The 18,307-nt window shown below is 33.9% G+C and overlaps 2 protein-coding genes across 2 annotated transcripts in view; both read left to right on the forward strand.

Moving 5' to 3' along the window:
- Nucleotides 1-17,135, forward strand: part of LOC117110258 (neuroblastoma-amplified sequence-like) — a 38,578-nt gene extending 21,443 nt beyond the window's left edge. The window contains exons 30-54 of the mRNA XM_033252892.1: nt 113-295; nt 727-829; nt 1,341-1,540; nt 2,332-2,444; nt 2,746-2,825; nt 3,811-3,906; nt 4,060-4,181; nt 4,709-4,796; nt 5,006-5,083; nt 5,356-5,559; nt 5,971-6,097; nt 6,815-6,891; nt 7,117-7,402; nt 7,965-8,031; nt 8,198-8,308; nt 8,602-8,846; nt 9,396-9,514; nt 10,100-10,312; nt 10,585-10,770; nt 10,920-10,976; nt 11,300-11,439; nt 12,501-12,596; nt 12,991-13,099; nt 14,593-14,721; nt 15,320-17,135. Of these exons, the coding sequence (XP_033108783.1) occupies nt 113-295; nt 727-829; nt 1,341-1,540; nt 2,332-2,444; nt 2,746-2,825; nt 3,811-3,906; nt 4,060-4,181; nt 4,709-4,796; nt 5,006-5,083; nt 5,356-5,559; nt 5,971-6,097; nt 6,815-6,891; nt 7,117-7,402; nt 7,965-8,031; nt 8,198-8,308; nt 8,602-8,846; nt 9,396-9,514; nt 10,100-10,312; nt 10,585-10,770; nt 10,920-10,976; nt 11,300-11,439; nt 12,501-12,596; nt 12,991-13,099; nt 14,593-14,721; nt 15,320-15,604 (3,514 nt within the window). The 3' untranslated portion in view covers nt 15,605-17,135. The remainder of the gene's footprint in view (nt 1-112; nt 296-726; nt 830-1,340; nt 1,541-2,331; nt 2,445-2,745; nt 2,826-3,810; nt 3,907-4,059; nt 4,182-4,708; nt 4,797-5,005; nt 5,084-5,355; nt 5,560-5,970; nt 6,098-6,814; nt 6,892-7,116; nt 7,403-7,964; nt 8,032-8,197; nt 8,309-8,601; nt 8,847-9,395; nt 9,515-10,099; nt 10,313-10,584; nt 10,771-10,919; nt 10,977-11,299; nt 11,440-12,500; nt 12,597-12,990; nt 13,100-14,592; nt 14,722-15,319) is intronic.
- A 710-nt stretch (nt 17,136-17,845) lies between these two features.
- The window catches only part of LOC117110259 (S phase cyclin A-associated protein in the endoplasmic reticulum-like), a 42,542-nt gene continuing 42,080 nt past the window's right edge, over nt 17,846-18,307 (forward strand). Inside the window, exon 1 of the mRNA XM_033252893.1 lies at nt 17,846-18,029. Within this exon, the coding sequence (XP_033108784.1) occupies nt 17,934-18,029 (96 nt within the window). The 5' untranslated portion in view covers nt 17,846-17,933. The remainder of the gene's footprint in view (nt 18,030-18,307) is intronic.

An 18,307-nucleotide genomic window follows, 5' to 3' on the forward strand; every position in this document is an offset into this window, starting at 1 on the left:
GTATATGCCACATGGTGGACCGAAAACACATAATTAATTATTATTGTCAATTTGCTATGCAAACCTTCAATTCAAGACTCACTTTTATCTGCATAAATATTTTTTTTATTAGTTCACGGAAAAAAGCTAAAGGTGAAACTGGGGCTGTTGATAAACTTGATACGCATCTCCAGGCCCAAGAGCTTCTTCAGCGACATCAGATTGAGAAGACTCTGAGATTTTTAAAGGAAACTGAACAAGATGAAGAAGAGGCTACGAAAATTATGATACGCTTGACACGACAAGCTGCTAAAAGGTACGACAGCATTCCAGTTTGTAGAAGCTGATGGAATTATAGTCTGCTGCCATCTGTCACATGATTTTTAACCAATTATAGCACAATTTAAGACATTGAATTATATGTTTCTCTTTTTACACATTCATCCTAATTGAAAAAAGTCTATATTTATTATTACTAATAAAAATAAATAAATTTTATTTTATTTTATTTGATTTTAATGCAATTAAAATTGTACCCTAAATCTGAATTGCTTTGAAAACTCAACATGCCAATATTTGCTAGGTCTTATCATAATCTGTATGTTATTCGTATTTCAAGTCATCACTTTTTTCATGTTTATTATGTGGTTTTTTGGTGTTTATGATAATTTTTAGGCCATCAATTAGTTCTGTATTGAGATTTTATGGATACTATCAGTAATTTTTTATGGAATTACCTTTTAACAGAAAAGTTTTACCTGACCAGAAGGAGTGGCATCAGTTGTTGGAAGATCTTCTGAATCTACAGAGAAATGTATACAGCTGCATTAAGCAGGAGACATGCCATGAAGTAAGAAATTCGATTTGTATCACAATCATTGTTATTATTATTAGTATCATTTTCAAATCCTAAAATTTGTTCTTCACAATTAGCTCATTGAAATGTTTTGTTACAAAACAAAAATGATCAGTCTGTTTCGTGAACACTTCATGGATAAACCGATAAATCCCATCTATACATAAACGAGGAAGCTTTTCATTAACATAGGGCTTATACAGGCGAGCTAGGGTGATTTCATTATTTTCTTTTAATCTTGAGGGGTAAGTTTCCAAGGAAACTGGCATTTTTCGGTTTATCCAGGTACAGTAAGTATCTCTCACATAGGCTAATAACATCACTGCTGATTCTTTTGATTTGACTTGAAACTTAGTTAACTCCTTAATGTATATTGTCAAAATCAATATTATGACTATCACAATCATAATCATGATTGTTGTTTATCATTATGATCCTGATGTATCCATCATTGTATGTATAATCGAAGTCACATATTTCTAATCTATCATATCATCATCATCAGATTTATGTGCAAGGTCTTCTGGGTTCAAACCATTTACCAACCATTAGGCTAGCAGAAGAAGTCCTCAGTCCAGCCAAGGAGGGACCTGAGAGCAGGGGAAGAATTGGCTATGAAAGGTCCTCCAGTCTGACTGTAGAGGCTGCCAGAGAGTACTTCAACTCATCCGCTAATCTCATGGACCCGTCAATGGGTCTGGCAAGGTAGTAATTGAATCAATGTTAATGATCATAATATACATGATTTATAGTTCTGACTGATGAAAATCAGCTGTGTAACTAGAACTGTCACTGCATAAGTGCATACCTCTGCCTTTTAATAAATATCACTCACTGTGGCAGTTTGTCGTATGACCATGGAGAAAATATGACTCAGTTAGTACCCAGCATTATGCTAATATATACCACTCCACTACTGTATGTTTTTACTTCCACAGAAATTGGTATGACAACTAAATATAGTCTATTTTGTAAATACAGTTGAATCCAAAATGGCATTGAAAAATTGTTCGAGTTAGATAAAACTCAACTTACAGATCGTTAATTAATGGAAAACACCACAATTTGGCTTTAAAGTTTAACTGTATATACATAATTGAACAGATTTCAGGCCTATACAAAGTTACCATTTTTGCCAAACTTACCATGAAACTTGTGGACCATCCATCCCAAATTGCCATATTTAATTTGAATAAGCATTAACTTACATAATTGTTTGTGAAGACAGTTTTGATGTTTTGCATACAGTGGGTTATCTAAAACCAGGCACTGCACCCGACGTTCATCGGCCGACATGATTCTATGTCAAATGAAATGCAACGACGCATGCGCAACGGATTGTTTTCTATGATGATCTGTTCAGACTCCCACCGACAATAAGCGGGCGGTGTTGTGTCGTCTATCGTTTACGGGAAATGAAGTTTGATTTGTCGTACAAAGTATAGGTATCTAACTCATGGACTAGCAACGTCATTGCTGATTTATTTAATTTACAGATCATGCTTGCAGATAATGAAGGACATACCTGACGTCATACAGCAGGAACTGGACCTTGTGGCATCACTTGCTCTACTCGATGATTTCAAGGTCTCAGTACTCCCCTTGCAAGGTAAGCCAGTAGGGAAAGAATACATTGTGATTAACTGGTCTTTAACACACCTCCTATAATACTAACTAATAGGGAGAGGCTATAATGTGACTGATAGGTGTTTACACATGCCTCCCACAATAGTAGCCCAAAGGGAGGGGTTTATGATTGGTGTTTAATCAGGCTTACAACATTTAGCGAATAGTGGAGGAATTATCGGTAACCCTTCTTGACTGATGATAAAAATACTCTCTAGAGAAAGACTAATGAAAGAAAGTCAATTGACGTGATTCATCATTCTAAAAAAATTTATTTTTCTCAGTGCGACTATGTGAAGATCGTTTGGAACTAGTTGCAGAAGCATTGGAATCATCACCTAATGCTTACAAGGATCTGCGAAAGGTAAATATTCTTTTCTCATTTTATTTTTTATGTCATTAATTTTGTTGTAAATACGAGCAAGAATAATATAATGTAATAATGGTGATAGTAACAGTTTTAATTTGAAATAATGAAATATGAATTTCGATGCTAATAAGGCAAGATGCTACTTTATATTGGTAAAGGGCTAAGACCAAAAAAGTTAATCATCAATCCTTCACTTAGTTATAAAAAAATACGGAAACCTTTTTGTATGACCACATGTAGTATGAAATACTAATTATGGCAGGCAGAGAAATCTTTTACACTTATTTAATTATAAATGCTATGGAATTGAAAGTTCCAGTATTTTTACGCATTTAGATGTATTCAAGCAAAGATTCAACCATTTCTCTCAGTCAACTTAATTGCTTTTATTTATTTATTTATTTACCACATTTTTATAGCGCCCTTTTCATTAAGTAATCATGTTCAAAGGTGCTTCACATTATAACTACACTAAAACAAGATAAACAATCAATTAAAAAATAAATATAAAAATAGATAGGGACATATATTACTTAAACTACAATGGCCAATAAAACATTACAATCAGTTAAAATTGAGAAGATATTAAGAAAAATAAGATAAGTTAAAATTGCTTATACTACACAATTAAGATAGGAAAAATACAATTCAATTCACATTATTATTAAAATTATTGATTATTATTAAGTTACGTTATTCGTAATTGGTAAGTTAGAATTATTGGTTCTATTATTATTATTATTTAATTTAAGTTATGTTATTGCACAATAATAATTGAATAAAAAATACATAATGTCAAAAAATGAATAGAATATTTTAACAATTGTTATCGGATTTACAACAAAAAAACATTGAAAATAATAAAAAAACTGAATATAAAAATGAATTTTAGAACTACCAAAATCAACAATTAGTTAATTTATCATAATGCTGCATCATATTAATTTTAGCTAACAATATGTTGTTCCTTTTTTTGTAGTTAACTAAATTAGCTAAATTGCTTCGAATTTGTGGTGGAAATGAAATGGAAAGGAAAGGAAAGGTGTTCAGCTTAATCACAAAAAAAGCTATGAAGGTGAGTTACCAAAATCGTTTGAAAATAACATACTATTCACATTTTTGGATACCAACCTGAAATGTTCTGTTTGTCATTTGGTGACTCTGCCATGCAATAGAATTTGTTATCTTCCATGCAGGTTTTATTGTCTCATTTCTTTTCATTTACCAGGTAAACGATTACAAACTTGCCTACCAGGTATGCAGTGAATTGGTGGCTGATAACTACAGCGCTATATGGCCTGTCTGTAGGCAACTTGGAGAAGCACCAGACTTCAAAGAACTTGAAGCAAAGTGAGTTGAAAGATTTGGTCTTGACAGTTCAGGTTCACATGTGGCAATGAATAAAGATCTTAACATAACTTTGTGAAAATTCTAGAGAATCGATGACACAACTTTGTGGAAGTACTAAAGAATCGATAACATAACTTTGTGAATGTACTAAAGAATCGATAACATAACTTTGTGGAAGTACTAAATAATCAATATTTATCTAGTGATAAAATGAAAGAGCTAATGATAGGTTTGTTCATGATTAAAAAACATTTGTAATGATTATTGGTTGGTCATTTTGATAGTGATTATGTGATTTGGTGTTTGGATGACATAACAGTAAAGATGACGGTGATGAGAATGATGATGACAATAAAGAAGTTCATAATGTTGATCAAAATATGTGCGATGAATGTTAGTGATGGATGTCAATGACAGATGTTGAACAAATTGTGTGAATAATAGTGGCCATGTCTATGATGATCAATACAAAAAACTTAAAGCAAAATGCCTTTACATACTACATTAACTTCTTTCTCCACCAATAGATCTGGCCTATTGGCATTTGCTGTTAGCCACTGTGATCCAGACAACCTCTTAGATATACTTCTGTCCAAAACACAGCTTGAAACACAGGTAAACATTATTGCTATTAAGTATAATAGTAATATAATAATTTACTGTAGTAGATTGTTATTTTTAAATTTTTCTTTTTGAAAAACCGCAGGAATCTTATTTATATGAGCATGCTTATATTTACATAAACCGTTTGAAACTCCTAATCCTTCTATCATTTGATTGGCTGTCATCATCATTCGAATAACATTGTTTTATTCATTTTATAGATCTTATATCAACGTCTTGGAAATCTTGCTGAAGATCAAGGAGGAGAAAGTGAAGAAGATGTTACCATGGACACACAGGTAGGCCTAATCATTGAGCGTGTGTAATCATTTTGTAGCTTTATGAATGAGGTGTTTGCCTTCCAATCCCAGGTTTCTGTATCCTGTATGTGTGTTTTGTGCAGTGTAGTTTTTGTAGGTCAGACTATTCCATATATTCATGAGGGGTGTTCTTACTTTATAGAGAATTGACTTTTAAAAAAAAATCTAGGTAAGTATAATTCACTGCCTACATCATTACAGAATTGTGTAATTCAATCTTTAATTTGTTTTAATTTTCTATCTTCTGGAAGAATGACTCAGCAGGATTGGCCAAATCCCTTCTGTCCAGTGTCAGCGGCATGTCCTGGGGGAGTGTCAAAGGTTGGATACGACCGCTCATGCATCAACAGAGTAGTGTATCCAGTGATAGTGATCGCCATGGCAACCAAGCTATGGAGCAACAAGGGTGTCATCCATTCTATGAGGATGTCATATCAGGTGCATTGCTGGACAAGGTAAGACTATGATGTATTTCTTTATTTTTTATTGACCATCCCTGGAACCGTATAATTAAATACAATGAACATACACCTATACAAAATACAATATATGAATTATATTATGTAACTTGTACATCTTTAATAGTATACTGTAAGTATTATAACTTGACAATGTACATTAGGTATGTACCTACAACCTGTATACAGTTAAATAATTGCACCATTCTCATCTCTTAAAGAACTCCATCTGGTTCCATAGAATAAAAGGAAACACAGTTTCAGCAACTGCTACTTTTTTATTTTCTTAAGGTATAGCACTGCAGTAGCTAAAACAGGTTAATGTTAAGGAAATGTATTGGCTCAACAAGAAAAATAGCTGTTCTCATTTATAAAGACTATTGCTTTAAATTGTTGATATTTCTTCAGACATCAATGCAGTATGATCGGTTTGTGACATCATCTGGTGATGCCTACCCTAGGTTTTTGCAGCAGTCGATGCTGCGTGCCAGCTTGATGTCTGATGGTCAGATGCTAACTCTACCTGATAGTCACGGTGATAATAACTTTTTTGTGAAATTTACACGTGAAATGTGACGCGATCTAAAGTTTAGATAGTGAGGAGAATGATGGCGATGAGAATTATTTTGATTGGTGATGTGGACGACTGTAATTTGTATTGAGGATCGTGGTGATAGAGTGTTGATGATAAAGATGATTCTTATAGGGATGATTTTAACAGGGATGATGATTGTTGATTGATGACGATGATGATGATGGTGATGGTAGTAGCAATGATGTTAATGAGGATAAGGATGAGGATGGTTGTGGTGGTAGGGATGGTGGTGAGGATGAGGATGGTGGTGGTAGAAATGATGGTGAGGATGATGCTGATTGGTGATGTTGATAATTGTGATCAAGATGATGATGATGGAGAAGATAGTAAAGGGCTGATGATGAGGGTTATAGGGATGATGGTGATGGAAATAATGATGGTATTTTCCATGATGATAATTTGGGGGAGTATGTGATGTTGGTGATGATAATGGGGATGATATTGATGGTGTTATTGTTATTGATAGTGATATTTGGAATAATTAATGATGTTTATGGTAAGGTGATGATGATGTAAATTGATTATTTATTGTTTTTATAATTGACTTATCTGTATCTGGTGGTGGCAGAGGTGGTGACTGTAGTTGTGATGGTGACTATGGTTTGACTATGACAATGAATGGATAAAACTGCATTTTTAAAATTTTATGAATTTCAGTACTCCTTCAGCTTTGTTCAGAATGGTTGCCAGTGGATGCAACACTTGCCCTAAGCTATCTACTATCACTTCCAAAGGTAAACTGAAACCATTTGTAATTTACAGAATATTTTTAATAGTATATGTTTCATAGACCTTATTTTGTATTCAAGAAACACACTGGTTTCTTTGTACCGAATCCTCCTAACATAAGAGACCTAGTATTTCTGCTCTAATAGTTTATTGGTCAACAAATTAATTATTTATGTCATATTTCTAACAGATTAATAATTGTTAATAACTTCTTTCTTGCCGTCCTCTAGGCCACTGATGCACATAAGTGTCTGCGCAGCCTTCCACATTCAGTCATCTCCCTGCAGCTTGGTGCCTACTTCTATGCCCTTCAAATCTACAGCCACCAGCATCCTTGTAATGAAGCTGGCCTAGCTGATGTCTTCACTAAATCTCCTTCAGATCTGATCTTGGAGGTGAGTGAAGGTAATCGCTTACAAGGGGAGGAAGCTAAAAATCTGTATGAGCAGTTAGACTGGTTTTTGAAGCTGTTAGCTGATGTTGTGCAGGCAGAGATGCTTCGGAGTCTTGGAAAAGGTGAGCATATTTTAATAATTGCAAGCCGTTAATAATGTTATATTTACACCCTATATGGTCAGTACCTCCCCTCATTATCTTTGATGTATATTATAGATGTTACTTATCCCGTTTGTACAGTCTCCTGATGAAGTTCACAGTGTTGACGAAAGCCAGAGATAATAAATTTTTAGTTAGTCTTTAAAGTGCTGGAATTTGTCATTTCTTATATTGTTCTTTAGCTGAGTAAAACAGCTACACATTTTATTTATATGGACAATTATATTTACAATTGATAAAATTCAATAATGGTAAAATGTTTGAAATAATGATGATGGCATGCCCTGCCTTGCTGTCCTATAGTGTTACTGTCATGGGAGATTCCTTTTTTTTCTTCAGTTCTCAGCTTTCCTAAGAAGGTGTGCAAACTTAAGTCCTACCTACATATCTAGCTGTCTTCCAATTCTGCAGGTGTTATCTGTTTCACCTCACAGATTAATATTTCTAAGACTCCCTTTCCATCTAATCACATGGAGCTGTGACATGATCAATTAACTAAATTGATCAACTGTTTACTTTGCAGGTGTTGATGTTTCTAGATTCAGTTCAGATGATGAATACAAACAAGAAACAATACTAGGCCTTGTCATGTGAGCTCATAAACATTTAATGTTTGTTCTTATTTAGTCCAAAAATATTCTTATTTTTTTTCTAATCTATCATAACATGTGCATGCAACTTTGATTTAGGTAACACTATATCTTACTGTATGTTACATTACATATGTATTTTACTTAGTGGTTTGTATTTCTGTAGGACACTTGATGAAGAGGTGTATAATATAGCAGTGTCACTAGCTCACAGGTACCAGGTGTCATTATGGGAGCTGCATTGTACATACCTGGAATTCCTTTTCACTGATAGTGGGTAGGTATAAATACATGGACCCTCTCACCCTATGATTGTTTAACTTAATTGACTAAAGCAAACAATTACTGTATGTAAAAAACAATACTTTTCACAACACATATTATCAAGTGTTGTAATTAATGTGTTTTTGACACTAGTACAATATAATGAGCAGTTTTTAAAATATATTAGATATGTTTATTTTGGAGAAAAATATTGCCTACCCCAAAAAAATATTTGACATAGACTATATAAAAGTCCAAGAGTTTTTAATGAACACAAATACATAATGATTGACTGATATATTCCAGGCTATCAACAGAAGAAGTTGAGGAGAAAATCAAAAGCAAGGAAATCCTAGGCCCACTGCTTTCCAAACCCAATGACTTCCATGCCAGGCTTATCAGCTCTGTATACCCTACGTTAGATGGTCGAGATCATTCTAGGCTGCTCTATTATTTTACCTTACTCAATAGCTGTGGTGTTCAGGAAGGCGATGGCCTCAACCCTGATACTCAGTTGAAACTCCTGAAGAAGCTTAAGTCGGCAGCCTTTGGTATGTTTTGCCATGTTTCTATACTGATTTTCTTGCTTTTATTTTGGGGGCATTTTGTTGATCTCTCTCTATCTCTATCACAGAATTTTAAGTTGATTCTTGCCATTCGGGATTTTTCCTAACTGAAAAGGAAATCCCCTTCAATATCGTTGAAGCTTATTAAAAATTATTCCAGTTTTTAAGTAATATATTTTTCCCATTTTTCACCTTGCAATTATTAATATTATTATTAATATATACAAAACAAGTTTTCATAATTAGAACATACTTTGAACGTCTTGTATGTATACTTCGTGCTTTACAGGATATACAATAAAAGAGTATTAATGTTTAAGGTTTTTATTGTTTTAGTAACCTGTTTATGATAGCGTGTTAAATATTAGAAACAGTCACCATGCTATTTACCTCATTTTCTTTTTATTACGTATGTGAGGTAGAAGATATCTCTCCAAAGAATGCATTACTGAATATTTGTTTAATAAAGCTACATAATTTGCTTGCCCAGCAAGTCTGCATGAATTATAGCAAGACCATATATTTTTTGATTAGGTCTGGATTACAAAGCTCTTACTGACGGTGAAGCAGATCCAATGGAGGTGATCCAGCCAACACTCAACTCTTCCAACGTCCATGTGTTTGCCAAAAATGCATCCAAGATCCCAAAACCAGTAAGCATGCATGTTTTGTAAAATTTGAATATATCCACTTCATTACAGTCTTTGAAGTAAAATAATTAAAAGCTTTGGAAATTTCTTTTTCAACATGCACCCACAGGGGCTAATTCAGGGAAGGGAAAAGGGGGTGGGGAGGGGGAACGTCTCTGCCCAGTTTTGCCACTGCTCTCTTTTATTTTTTAACAGAATAAAGTACAAACTGGCATAAATGTACAAAAGTTTACAACTACAGTGTACATTGAACATGATTCATACTATTATTGGATACTTATTTATCTGTGTTACGATAATCCATCTATGATTATATGAAATTGGTGCCCCCTAGTTTCAATAATTTGGGATCTGCCCTTGACTCAGACATGAATGTGGATCTGAAATAATTAAGACGTGAACTTGTCAACTTGGTGAACAGCTAACTCAAATTTCTTTCCAAGCCAATTATAAAAGAGTCTTTAGTAGTTAGTAGTTTACAATTATTGAAACTATGTGTAATATTAGGGGAAAAATTTTTTATTACTATCGGCTGCTATTAATAATAATTGCATGTACTAATATGGTTATTTATCATTTTTATTTCAGGGTGGAGGTTTTCTCGATCCTGAAGCCATATTTTCTGCACATATTTTGAAGCTGTTTTGGGAGGGAGATCAAGGCATCAAAGAGGCCCCACAGAGCATGGCTGATTGGCTGAAACGCTTTGAAGCCTGCAAGGAGTATTTCAGTCGAGTGTCAACCAAAGAAGTCGTCAGTATTATTCGCAATATTGTATTTTCCAAGCAGAGTCTAGAAAAGGTATTTATCGTTTTACACTGTTATACTATAATATGGATGTTCTAATAAATTATAATAATATAATATCATTACATTAGTAATAATAATAATTATATATTTTTTATAGCACTCTAGATATTTTTATATAACTGTCTGTAGTGATCCCTTACATTTTTAACAGCTTGTGCACTGCTAAAAGAGAATCTGTGAAGCTAATTTTCTCAACAGCCTTAAATTTGAAATTTCCAAACAACCTGTTGCCTTCTACTCATTTTCTTTCACTCCCCTTACAGCTTGATGTAGAATGTAGGGAGAATATTATCAGGCGGGGGGTGAAATCTATCCAGCAGCAAGGGGGTAAAAAGAAAGGGCCAGTAGCAGGAGACTTAGAGGAACAACAGCAATTGATGAAACAGTACTTGAAACATATCACCAGTGTACAAGATTCTTCGATTCAAATGCTTGTTAATTCTGATAAGGTATCTTTTCTTCTATATAATTTTTTTGTATATTCACCAAATTCATATTTTTGGAATTTCCTTATATGGTTTCTTATGTGATACATATATAAGCTATCATGGTTCATTATGGTGATTCCTAATATCCATATATGTTTTTTTTTTAACAGGACATGGAAGTTGAGTATGCACTGGAATATGATTTATCAGCTGGAGATGTAGACAAGGTAAAGCTTATTTAATATTAATATGATAAATTAATAAGATGATTAATAATAACAACAATAATGATAGTGATTTAAATACTTGGTTTAACTGACTTGTTTGCAATCAACTGAATCGGAATTTATCCATAATAAACCATCAGTGTTGATAAAAAGTTAATGCGAGCTTTTGTCAATGTTATCAACATGACTTTTTAAGGCTATGTCAACCATAATAAAGTTAGAGTGTATTAATGTAATGGTTCTGTGTTTTTTCATAATCCACATTTTAAATGCTCAATAGAAATTGTAGTTGTGCTTTCATTATTCAATGTCTTGTTTTCTAGCTGGCTGTTCTCCTAACAAAGATGGCTGTAAATGGTTTAGATGTCACAATTATTAATAACATAATTAAACTGACTGATTGGAAGAAACCTACCAAAGTTGTGTACCAAGAATCTTTGCAATCGTTACTTAACTCATTAAGGTAAATTTAATGCGCATATGAATTTAGGCTAGTCACACACGTCTTTGTCAGGCTAGTAGAGCTAGTCACACACGTCTTTGTCAGGCTAGTAGAGCTAGTCACGCACGTCTTTGTCAGGCTAGTAGAGCTAGTCACGCACGTCTTTGTCAGGCTAGTAGAGCTAGTCACGCACGTCTTTGTCAGGCTAGTAGAGCTAGTCACGCACGTCTTTGTCAGGCTAGTAGAGCTAGTCACGCACGTCTTTGTCAGGCTAGTAGAGCTAGTCACGCACGTCTTTGTCAGGCTAGTAGAGCTAGTCACGCACGTCTTTGTCAGGCTAGTAGAGCTAGTCACGCACGTCTTTGTCAGGCTAGTAGAGCTAGTCACGCACGTCTTTGTCAGGCTAGTAGAGATAGTCACGCACGTCTTTGTCAGGCTAGTAGAGCATTGTGAATGTAAATATTATCTGGATTTGGATCGATGATTGACAGTGATGAACACAATCTTATCTCAAAAAGTACCGTACTACAGCCACAACTTAGAGTGTGTTTTTCAAAAGAACGTAAAAATAGTTAGTATTGAATGTGCACTGCTAGTGAAGAACGCCTGTTCAAATTTTGAACGCTATTCAAATTCTAATAGGGCGCCCCCTATTTTGTGGTAGTACTTTGTTTTTTGTTTCATTGCCATGTATAATCAAGACAGTCAGACCTCTTGAAATTCTATACTCTTTGGTAAAATTCACTGGAAACTATGAATTCAATCTTGATTATACTGTTGTTACATTATCCATCTTTACTATTATTGAATGGTTATTAGTTGTTTTTGTGATACTGTACTATTATTAATTTTATTTAGTTAATCTTGTTAACTTTATCTCTGTTTTGAAATTAAATTTTGGTCTATTTTTCCTTTTATCATGAGTGTGTATGTGTTTGCAATTCGTGTAAAAGTTTCTTTTTGTTTTTGAGCTGTATAATTTGATACACTTATTTATATTATTAATTATAATATATGTTTAATCATAGAGAAAATGTTCCTATTTTACTTTTTTAATTCTAGTTACTCTTTGTTTTCACAAGGTGCTCAAGTCTCTCTGATTTTAATGTAGATAAACAGACATTTTCTACACAACTTAAGAATCTTTTGGATTCTGTCACAAGGCATGAGGAGAATAGGTAAGAAAAAATACAGGGGTCTCAAGTTGGAAGAAATCATTTTCCGGGAGATCTGGCCCAACAAGCTTTCTTAACACATCCAACTTTATTTTACTGGCATTAGTGATACCCATTTGCACTGTTTTTTGTTAGAGAATTGATAATAAAATAGTAAAAACATGCAAATATTATGAATATATGGAAGATGAGCTTTTTTAATGGGAGATTCTTGCTTGCGGGAATGTCATGTGGGTCACTGTTCTGATTTCCTGTGGACTCCTGCAACGGGCGGGAAACTTGGGACCCCTGAATATACATACAACTGTTAGAATTAAGAATTAATGTAAACTGATGGAACAAAAATTAACCAAATTTCAGAAATCTATTTTTAAAAAATGGCATTTGTTTTGTTTAGTGGTGACCTTTTGAAGATTGATGACATTCTACCCAAGCTACAAGATTTCTGTAGAGATGTTGGTCTTCAACAATCAAAACGACTGCTGGTTATTGACGCAACAGAGCAGGTAAATTTTAATAAATACAGGCATTCCTCTAATTTATGATCCTCCAATTAAAGACCACTTCCATGTCTTTAATATTCTAATTAGAGGCCAATGGTTCTAAAGACCATGGGGCCATGGGATTAACTATCAAAGAACTCATTGCTTTATAATATTCATTTGATACTATTGAAGTATTTCTTATTATTATTATTATTATTATTATTATTATTATTATTATTATTTCATATTTGATAAGGGCATTGACCTCGTGGTTTAAAGGGGCAGTGATGAAAGATATTTTACTCAAATCACCATTGCCTTCAACCGAGTAAATTGAAGCCTTGCTAAATGCTGATAAAATAATAAGCAAATGGTGAAAGTATGTGTGATGCCACAGTGACAGACAAGCTGCACCCCAAGAGAATGCACCTTTAAGCTGCATCCCTTCATTAGAAGTATTGTTACAACATGTGCGGTGCAGGAAACACAAAATCCACAAGGGTGGTACAACGATTAAATGTGCTGTACAGTGCTGCTAAATTTTGCTGCTACGGCCAGACCTCCTCTGAATACTTCAGAGTAGAGGCTGTAACCAAGGGTGCTATCAGTGTGTTCTAAATTGTGATGGCACAGATCCTTGCTAAAATCTGGGGAGTGTTACACTCTGTTATGATTTCTTACTTGAATATTGCATGGGATGTCACATGCTAATGTTTACTTGGATGCACTTTCAAATGGACATGATTTAGAAGGGGCACAATTGCCTATTTGAGGCATGTTGTAGCAAACTGGCAAAAATTGAAATTCCTGTTATTAGTATTTTCAGATAATTGAGTATTTAATCTTCAAAATGAGGGGTCATTCATTAAAATTGGATAAACAATTTGTTGATAATTTTCAGAGTTGGGACTTAGAGAGCTGATTAATTAGACATTAAACTGTTGATTTACAGTAAAAAAAAAAAATTTTGATTTTTAGGTAATTTTTTGAGCTCCTATATTTTATACCTCATTTACTCAACACTGGCCTGTGCGACAACTAAAGCCCCTCTCCCACTAAGGGTTTTTTCAGCATACGAGTTACAAGAGAATGCCGAGTTGCTAACTCGGCAAACTCGGCAAAAACTCGTAGGACGATTCGGAAAGCTCGGAGAGGACTCTTACCTACTCGTAGCAGCTCTGAACTTAGATGTGTATAAGAGACAGCATCAAAGAAGATTGGCCATTCCCTGTCTCTTATACACATCTAGATGTGTATAAGAGACAGGTACTCGGGGTACTCCTACCTAGCTCGTACACTACTCTGGATACTCGTCAGCGGTTTTGTCATCTACGAGTTTGATGCGAGCACCCAAAAACGAGTACGAGTAAGTACGAGCGCACCGAGTTGGCTCGTACTTAACTCGTATTTAATTCGGTACAAACTTGTTACGCTCGTAATAATCTCGTAGTTAACTCGGTGCTCTGCTCGGCATAATTCCTACATAACTCGTAACCAACTCCATAAAGTCGTAGTTTGTTGAGAGAATTTACCAAGAGCTTGCAGATCGACATTACAATTTAGCCTGCCTGAAGGTGGCGCTGTTGACGAGTCATGGAGTTGTTCATCGGAAGGCTTTTGAGTTCATGAGTGGAATTGATGAGGTCAGTCTAAATATTTCCTCTGTTCCAATTCACCACGAAAAAATGTATAATATTGAGTCACTCATTTAAAACGATGAAATAATTTATTTTAACACAAAATTTATTGACAAAAAGGATCGACGTTTCGTGTCCATCATGGACGCATTCTCAAGATCAAGTGAACAAAAATAAATATAAGATAGTAAACCAAGTGTAGGTGACATGAAAGGGATTAACAGTCACATGATTAAAAACTAATAATAATTTATCAAGATCAAATTAGACACAGATTGATACTGTAGGTTTCAATTAAAGACCACTTTTGGACCTGGGTTTCCATTGTCTTTAGCAGCTTTGAACTCTAATTAGAATAATAAAGGTAAAAGACATTTGTTAATTTGGGACCACAGAAAGGTGGTGTTTAATTGGAGGGGTCTTTAATTGGAGGGAGACCTATATTTGGTTGTTGGTGACATTCTGGACTTTTTACTACAGAAACCCATAAATTGATTACCAGGCAATTAAAAAATTGTTTTCAAATATTTCATTTTACTTTACCTTTTGATGTGATTTTTCACTCTTTTCATCCATCTTATTCAGTTTATTTGTTCTACTACAGGTAACTGATGACATCTATGACGATGAATTACTGGAACTTTTAATTGCCTGCGACAAAGTTGCATCGTTTGTCAACACTAAGTTCTATCCCGTATTAGTCGACCACGTTACAGAAAAGAACAGAAGGGCTATACCCGGCCTAACCAAGCAGCTATACCATGCAGGCTACAAAGGGGAGGCGGGAACCCTGTACATGTCCTACAAAGGATCTAATAACATGTTGTGGACGCTAAACACAGCCATGGCATCGGTGTCAAATTTCATGAAGAAATTTACTGATGGTTGAATGTTTTAAATGCTTTATATTATGAGGATTATGAAAATTTTATTTAATTTATGCTTTGGGTCCATTATCGATTTGGTTAAAATCATATATAAATTTCGTAATTTGGCTTATAAAAGATATACTAACTTGAAATGATGAAAGTCATTGAACAACTGGATCCAACAAATATTATAATTTTTTTTTTGTTTGATGAAGGAATCATTTGAGACTTTGACAACATTTGAATATAATAAACTGAAAGATTAATAATGAGTTACAGTATTTGAATTGCTTGCTTTTGTATACTTAAGTAAGTTTTTAACTATCAGTTGAAAACTGGAATGGAAAATATTTTATAAATTTATTAGCAAGTCGATATTTTAATTGTTTAGGTTTGTCCATTTGTTTTTACTGTTGACAGTAAATCTTATAATTTCAGAAAAAAAAACATCAAAAACAATAAGATAACTTTTTATTGATCAGCAATTCAACGAGGGCAGTTGAATAGCTTGGTTGATAGATGCTCGCTTTCCAATCCCAGGGTCCTGGGTTCAAATCCCAGGATTTTTTCTCAACAAAACAACACTCCATATATGTAGAGCAACATGGGTTTATGTTTGAGAAGGGATTGCCTCTTATCTACTGCTACAGTGATTAAGTTGCTATTGGTAATCCTTGGCCATGTACCTAAAGGAATAAGATAAAAATAAAATAACTGTAAATTCATTATCTTTGGGCTAAAACTAATGACAGAGTACAGACATAGCACACATTCAAGATATTTAACAGTAATTATGGAGATAACTCTAATATAATATAATATAATAACTCTAATATTCAATTGTGAAGAATCATTATTTTACTTTTTTAAAAGAGTGAATAAGATGAGGAAAATTGCAGACTACCTTAAAATTCACCACACAATATAAAATGAAAAAATATAATATATTGTATATAGTTCTTTGGTTGTATATACAGCAAATGGCATCCTCATAGCTATATATAATAATATGAAATGATATTCCATTTTCCAAGGAAATGTATTTGTATAACATATCATCCAGTTTAATTTATGTTTTATTTACTTTGCATAATTTGATTGAGAGTATGAATCCAGCATGCCTTCGAGGAGCCGGTGGCCGGGAGCGCTAAGGCTAGCAGCCAGGGTCTGAAGCGATTAGAAGCTTGCATACATTAGGCCCAAGCTATTGAAATTTATTATAATCCAAGACAAAAATAACCAATATCCTATGATATTTTTATTAGTTAACACAGTTTTCATTGATTACTAAAAACATGTGGTTCTCTGTGTTGGATTTTGTCTGCGCTACCTAGGCCAAAAGGAGTGACGATTTAACAATAAAGTACATGTTCATATTATGCTTATTTGTGCCCTTCATTCACATGACTGCTAACGTGCCAACGGTACCTTGCTATGCAGTTACAAATTCTGAATTGTTTCACACCTCAATGTTGATGCATAGGTGCGCTATGTGGGCTGAGAATGAAAAAGAATAAATGAAATAAAAGAAAACAAATATTTAATTTAAAACCTGTGTTATTATTTTGTCTATTTGTCTCAATACAATATAATTAATAAAAAACAATAAAGGAAGGATAAGGAAAATATTTGATTCAAACATGAGACGAAGCCACAGATCTATTTTTGGAATTTGGAGAAACACATTGGCAGTACTTACAATCTGAGTAATAATACAATCTGAGGCTTATAATAATATAAAGATTTAGTAAATAATTTTATACATTAACAATTTCATAATATATGAATTATCTTCTTGAAATTTTAAATTTTTTTATTACAGTAATATGAATTATAAAATCATAACATTGGTGCAGTTTGTACAAATTTAACTAAAGTTCTGCTACACATGTTGTATATTATGAAATTTTTGTTTTTCTTATTGATATTGTAATTGTTTTTTTGTGAAGGGCTTGCAAACTTTTATGGAGTTGTAGCACCCTCGTTAAAATATTAATATAATTAATAAATCTGATATTTCATAAACATTGTTGGCCATAGAGTTTTCTTTACATTAGCTGACCCTGATCATGTTTTAGACTTGATATAATTGTATTGTTAATGTTTTTAAATTGATGGTTAAATATAGTTAAAAGTACAGTAAGAGAAATATCTTGCTAAATATATACAGTAGATTCGATTGGTTCTGTCAACGCCTGTCAGTGGTTGAGAGAAAATTTGACCAATCATGTTTCAGCTTTACCAGAAGACATTTCATTGTTTATATATATGGCTGCCAGCGTAGGTATTTGATTTGATCCCGGGAAACGACCTGTTCATTCAGGTTATCCTTAAAATTAATTTGGAAATATGAGTGAAAATAGAAGACGAAGGGTTAGCTCAGGTTCGAAACAACGTGGTAATGGGAGTGATCCGACTGGAACATCGAGAAATTCTCATACAAAGGTAGGCCAAGCCAAGGCAATAAATTGATTGCCTGCTTGTCGCTACGTAGCCGCCGAGAAGTCGGAAAGGCCTTTCCGTGAGGCTTAGACTACAGTAGGCCTAGGGCCTAGGCCCTCCTAGGGTAGCACAAGGCGAGCGCTATGCTTTTTACTTCTTGGTAGAAAATATTAATGCTTTTATTAAAATTTTAAACGGGTACATATTTTCTCACTTGTGTATGTAATTTGTATTCTTGTTATTATAGGGCTCGGCCTACTTAGCCTAACCTAGGCCCCCTC

The sequence above is a fragment of the Anneissia japonica genome, unplaced genomic scaffold (genome assembly GCF_011630105.1).
Source record: "Anneissia japonica isolate Jap-2015-1 unplaced genomic scaffold, ASM1163010v1 scaffold673_len1821605_cov196, whole genome shotgun sequence".
NCBI lineage: Eukaryota > Metazoa > Echinodermata > Crinoidea > Comatulida > Comatulidae > Anneissia > Anneissia japonica.